The 6,366-nt window shown below is 44.6% G+C and overlaps 1 protein-coding gene across 1 annotated transcript; it reads right to left on the reverse strand.

Moving 5' to 3' along the window:
* Window positions 1–2,906: 2,906 nt before the first annotated feature.
* LOC123448807 (GPN-loop GTPase QQT2-like) lies at window positions 2,907–6,084 on the reverse strand. The gene is made up of 7 exons (XM_045125825.1): window positions 5,871–6,084; window positions 5,614–5,779; window positions 5,251–5,480; window positions 4,593–4,883; window positions 4,074–4,279; window positions 3,700–3,974; window positions 2,907–3,290 (listed from the first exon to the last, which is right to left on the reverse strand). The coding sequence occupies exons 1-6, from the start codon at window positions 5,934–5,936 to the stop codon at window positions 3,701–3,703; spliced, it is 1,233 nt and encodes a 410-aa protein (XP_044981760.1). The 5' UTR covers window positions 5,937–6,084; the 3' UTR covers window positions 2,907–3,290; window position 3,700.
* Between the last annotated feature and the right edge of the window lie 282 nt (window positions 6,085–6,366).

Raw genomic sequence — 6,366 nt, forward strand, 5'->3', positions numbered from 1 at the left:
CATGATGTTGTTTTTGTGCAGAAATAAAAAATCTCAAAATTGAACCAAACTTTTTGGAGATTTTTTCTAAAATATATAAAAAATACTGGCGTGAAGAACCACCGGAGGGGGGTACCAGCTACTTCCAAGGCAACAGGACGCGCCCATCCCCCTAGGGCGCTCCTTATTACCTTGTTACCTTGGGAGGCCCACATGGCTCCGTTGACCTTAATTCCAAGCATATAAATTCCTATTCTCTGAGAAAAAATATGAGAGAAGATTTTATCAAGTTTTATGAGACAGAGCTGCCGCCACCTCTTGTTCTTCCTCGGTTGGGCTGATCTGGAGTTTGTTTGGGGCTGCGGAGAGGGGGATTCGTCATTGTCATCATCACCGATCCTTCTCCATCAACACCCACATGATGCTCACCGCCGAGAGTGAGTAAGTCCTTCGTAGCCTTGCTCGACGTTGATGGGATTGGATGAAATTTATCATGTAATCGAGTTATTTTGAATGGTAGATCCCTAGTATCCACTATGTTCTAAGATTGATATTGCTATGACTCTGCTATGCTTAATGTTTGTCATTAGGACTAGGGTGTCATGATTTCATATCTGAACCTGTTATGTTTTCATGAATTTGAGAGTGTTTTGGATCATATCTTGCAAGTTGTATGCACCTGTTACGTGGCATGATCCACGTACCCCCAAGATGACAATAATTGAGATTCTTTTCCGTGATTACCATAATTTGAGGAGTTCATATATTCACTGTGTGTTAATGTTTTGTTCCGATTATTTACTAAAAGGAGACCTTAATATACCTTAGTTTGCTTATGGACCCCGCTGTCACGAAAGGATAGGACAAAAGATGTTATGCAAATTCTTACTAGAATCATGTATGAGTATATATGAAATACATATGTACATTACACTGATGAATTGGAGTTAGTTCGGTGTCGCTTTAGTGTGTAACTGTTACATGATGAATGTTATCCAATATACGTATCCATCGCCGAACGAAAGAATACACTTTTCATATATTGATTCTTGATAAGTTACTATTAATGTTGCTATTGTTACATCATTACAAATCTGTTGTTGATATTATTACTGTTACTATTGCTATTTTACCGTGCTACTAAGCTTTTGCTCCAGAAGGAAATCAACTGGTAAGACCAGTATATATTCTTTGTTTTTTCTTATATCGAATCAATAAATTATGATGTCATGCTATTCGTGAAGACTGTTATGATCCCTCCAGTGGCCTGAAGAAGCCCATGGCCACGGCGCCCGCCGCCTTCGCCACAGACGTCGCAGCCGTCGGAAGAAGCTGTCGCGCATCCGCTGCCGGAGAGGAGCTCACGCGGGCATCCACGGTCGATCTGTGAGCCAATGCGTACGTGCGTGCTTGCTTGCTAGCGACTAGCTAGCCAGCCGCTATGTGCGTGTTTAGAACATGGTTAATAGTATAACCAACTACTGTCTATAAGTCATATTATAATCCATCTTATAGCTAGCTTCTACAATATTAGCTATAAAATAGTACTATTTTTATCATATATGACCCACATTTCATTCTCACAAAGCACCTAGGAGCACGAGCTAGAGCTAGCTCTTCATGAAGAGGCCGCTTCCCTTCTCTCTCCTCTTCTCTATCATCCAAATCAGCAAAAATATAGTATTTTAATCCTTACAACATGCTGACTGTATCTCATTATACTTGCTCTAGCCAGCCACTGAGAGCATGGTTAATAGTACAGCCAGCTGCTGGCTATATGATATTGACATGTCATCTATAGCCAAGCTTATAGCCCACAAGTACAATAGGTAGATGTAAATAAGTGCTACTTTATTGATACAAGGCCCACCATCCTCTCTCACAAAGTGTCTAGGAGCACGTGTTACAGCCGGCTGTTAGTTTGTAGCCCGCTTCTCTTCTCTCTCCTCTTCTCTCTCTTTCAACTCATCACAAATATATTATTTTAAGTCTTACAACCCGCCTACGTCATCTTATTGTACTTGGTGTGAGTGCGTTGTCCGCCCGCACAACAGCCGCCACAGCATCAGCCGAGCTCGCTCGTGCCGCAGCCGCCCACGTGTTGGTGCCATGCTCGTCGGGGCCGCAGGCGCCCTCGCGCTGGCGTCCTGTCCGCCCGCCACTCATCGGGGCTGCAGTCGTCGTTGTGCTCGTGCCCCGCCCGCCCGCCCGCCGAGGCCGCATCCGCACTCGCCCGCGCGACAGCCGCCCTCGTGATGGCGCCCTGTCCGCCCGCGCGTCGGGGGCGTCGCCGTGCTCGCCTATGCGACCGTGCCATGCTGCCAGCCGCTCGTCAGGGCTGCATCTGCCGCCGCGCTCGTGCCCTGCCGCCCGCCACTCGTCGAGGCTGTATCCGCCGCGCTCGCGACCTGTAGCTCGTCGTGCTCGCGTCCGACACACCAGACAATCTATCGACGCGGGGTCGCCCAGGCAGAGGCTCCGGGCAGCGCGGCCAGGAGCGGTAGGAGGGTGTCTGGGAAGGCGGTAGCAACGACATCGTCTGAGGCAGGGGCAATGAACATTCTACTTTAACCTCGTTGTTCAGTGTAATTGTTAACTCCTAGTAATACAGTGAACATTCTACTTCTAATCATCATGCATGTATGCAACCAAACACCAGGTAAAGAAGTCTTCCACGATGCAGAAAACGTATATGCCGGTAACCAATTCACATGCAAATGTCACATTTTGGCATGTATGTCCTCAACCAGGCTCTACTCAGCTTGCCCCTTTTTTTCATGCAACCTCGAAAAAACGACGATTGAATTGTAGGATCGTCTTTGAACATTGGCCGGCCAAGGAGGATTTAGTAGTCTCGTAGGCTTGATGACCCCCTTAGGTAATTTCATAAAAACTTTGGAGGATGATGCAACCATTGTTGCTGTAGCTAATAAACTCTTTTTAAATATATAAAAACACGGGCACTGCTAAACTTCTTGGAATCCAACCAATGCATTCGCTCAGCAAGTTGAGACTTTGCCTGCTCAAGTAACTAAATTACCGCTCTAGCCTTCTTCAAAAAAGTTTGCAGAAACAAATCAAGAAGAGAATTCATACATCGCATTCAGGGAATACAATTCAGTCCACCTAGTCACTGAGATTGCAGCGAGTTTGACGAAGTGCGAGTTGATTTACAGACTAACGGCCGCCATCCACCTAGTGATATCGACAGCATTTCATTTCCACTGTAATAACCTGGAAACAAACACAATTCCGGACCGGGTCTCCTGAACACACCACCCTCAAGTAAATGCCTGTTCAGTGCAATCAACCTGTCAAGACAGCTTAATACGATCAGAATTGAATCAACAAACCTTTACATTGACAGGGAAATTAACAGCTTGAGTTGGTGATCTACTGATCTTATCAACAGCAATAAAACCATCTCAATAGTATAACAGCAGTGCAATACCACCCTCATTCAGATTTCAACTTTACAAATTAAACTACACATGGAGTGTGAATCTGTATATTAAATATCCTATATCCCTTGAGAAAACAGCAGGTACCTTTACACGCACCCAAAAAAAAAATCATGGTTATGTCACATTAATTACCAAAATCAATAATGCATGTTAAAATGAATGCCCAATGGCACCAGCACATTAATCCTGACAGTAAGATATTCAACCAACGAGAACACCTTCAGAGCACATTATAAACAGATAAGCGCTAGAATACCTTAAAAGCCAAAATGAGTCACTTCCTCGTCTTCACCTTCATCTTCATCATCATCATCATCGGAAATCCTGAAATCCTCCAACGCCTCCTCTTCTTCCTCCTCATCAGCGTCCCCCATCATTTCTGGGGCAGGGGTTTTGTCCTTCAAACCAGTGCTGAGCACCACAGTTTGTCCTTTGGACTTCTCCATATCTCTCCTCAATCTTTCCATGTTCTCATTCCTACGCTCAGCTTCTAGTCTCTCCTTTTCAGCAATCCGCTTGTCAAGATCAGCCCTGATAAAATTGTTAGACAATAGCAACTAATAAGTTCTTTAGTTCTTTAGTATCAACAATTCATTCAGCAATAGTAGAACTATATCATAAGCGGCAGACCTGTAAGTCTCCATGTATTCATTAGCGCTTGCTTCTATAGCTTCAAAAAATGCATCAACTCCAGTGCCAGATACCGCTGATACTCCAACAGAGCGTAGGTTATTGTAGAATTCGTCCAGCACAAGAGAGAGACTCCGGGTAAATGAAGATGAGTACGATGAGTCAGAATCCAAAGCTGTCTGAAATGCTTCAAAGTCTTGCATCCACTGGTCCAGCAAATAAATGAAGGCCAAGTTACCAAAATTTGAAGAAAAAAAAGTAAACCAAGAGCAAAATTGAAGAAACATCATGGACAAAAGCCATGTTTGTGTATTGTCGATTAATATAAATGTTTTAATAAACCTAATTCATATGGCTCAGCATGGCAGCTCAAATGTTACATATTGACAAAAGTATACCAAAAAGAGAACCCTACACACTGCATACAACACAATGTGAATACATGATAGAAGCTAAATGCAATACCAGTGTACATAATCAAGAACAGTGAAACTGAAATCGTCACAAGGGTGTACTCACCTCAAGAGCAAACTCGTGCTTGGCTACATCAACCTTATTAAATGTCAGCACCAGAGGCAAACGAGTCTTGTAGAGGATACTGCACGCGTACATCATGTTGCTCATAAAGGTCACAGGGTTTGTCGACCTGGGGGTGTCAACCACATATGCAACAACTGTTGGAAATGTTGATGCAAAAGCTTCAGTTATGATAGCTCCTGAAGCCGACCAAGTAAAGATTTCAATCTGCCCTGGGGTGTCCACCAGCACATAATCCAGCTGGTCTGCTCGCTTTTCAATAACAGATATAACCTGTAAGGATGAATATTGGACATATATTAGCTGAATGGCACAGGATAGAGGGGGAAAAGATGTCTCACATACCATAAATGTAGCATACAATTTTGCAAAAAGAAGTTGTCACTATTCAGAGCAGAATCAAATAATATTCTACAACCTCTACATCACGCCATAAATTAAGCACAATTTCTGCAACAGTTCACATTGAATGATGGAGAATTACATGAATCAATTATCCACAAAAATGAAACAATCCAGTTTGACTGGGTGGTTGTAAGTTTGTACTGCCTTGAAAGTTTTATAGCCTAACACTCTAACAGAGTACATAAAAAGTGCACATTACCATTCCAAACATTTGAGATGCATATAAGATGCGTACCTCGTCAAACTTGGTTGAGAACAGGTTGAGTGAGGTAAGAATGCCACCATTGGGACCAAGTCCGTACTCTTTCATCACCTCCTTGTAACGCACGGTATCGCGGATATCAATGTTGGCTCCGAATGGCAGTGTCATCACCGCAGGGTCAAGGTTGAGCACATAACCCCTCATGTTCGCTGATGCCTGCATATGACACACCAGACGGTGCATGAAGGTGGTCTTCCCCGTCCCTACATTGTAGGCCGAAACAGTAAGCTTCCCATCCCAAAATCCCCCAATAAAAGCTCAGCATATCACAGGTTCGGTCGTCCATCCGTCCTCTACTAAAATGATAATTGAATAGGGCAAACGAAATCGACGCACCGGCCATGCCGATGACAAGGATGATCACCGGCTTTTTCTTGAAAATGGTCCGCCCCGGGCCGATAGATAAACTCCCGATGGAGTCCGCAAGCTCGTCGCCATTCCCCTTCCCCTTCCCTTCCTCCTCTCCCGCTGCATCGGCCTTCCCCTTCCCCTTCGCGTCCGCCTGCGCACGGAAAATCACATTCAAAACCCCCAAAAAGAAAGAAAAATCCCCCAGAATAAGTTCGGCCGCGGCGGCGGAGACGGCGGCTTGCCTGGTCCTCGAGGTCCATCTGGGTGGGCTTGTTGCTCTCGGCGGACAGTTCGGAGTCGATGTCCATGGGCGGCTCGGGTGGTGCCGGGAGACGGCTGCAGGCTCTGCTAAACCCTAGACTTGACGGCTATGGGTGCGTCGAGTGGGGAAAGGGAGAAGAAAGACGAAAGAGTCACAGCAGTGGTCGTCGCCCTTGTTGGGCTTTGGTCATAGACTTGCCGACCGAGGAGTCCACTCGGTTTGCTCTTTCTTTCTGGTTTCCGGGAAAATCGGCTTCTCACGCGTAACTCGTAAGAGCATCTCTAGTTAAAAACTTTATTCCCCTATAAAGAAAAGTTAAAAACTTTATTCCCTATTAAAAATAATAATGAATCTGTATTGCATGGTTACGAGTTCAACGGTATCCTTATCCCATCAGAATTCAAGTCTAAAACTTGACACTCATGTTTGCATTTTTTTTTAATTTATTTCAGGTCTTTCGATGATATGCGTTGAGT

This window comes from Hordeum vulgare, chromosome 4H (assembly GCF_904849725.1).
Source record: "Hordeum vulgare subsp. vulgare chromosome 4H, MorexV3_pseudomolecules_assembly, whole genome shotgun sequence".
Classification (NCBI taxonomy): domain Eukaryota; kingdom Viridiplantae; phylum Streptophyta; class Magnoliopsida; order Poales; family Poaceae; genus Hordeum; species Hordeum vulgare.

Coding starts and splice junctions, on each gene's coding strand:
- LOC123448807 (XM_045125825.1), bottom strand. CDS start 5,936: ATGGACATCGACTCCGAACTGTCCGCCGAGAGCAACAAGCCCACCCAG. Junction 5,481..5,613: donor CCTTGTCATCGGCATGGCCG/GTGCGTCGATTT, acceptor CCTACAATGTAG/GGACGGGGAAGACCACCTTC. Junction 4,280..4,592: donor AGCACGAGTTTGCTCTTGAG/GTGAGTACACCC, acceptor TTGCTGGACCAG/TGGATGCAAGACTTTGAAGC.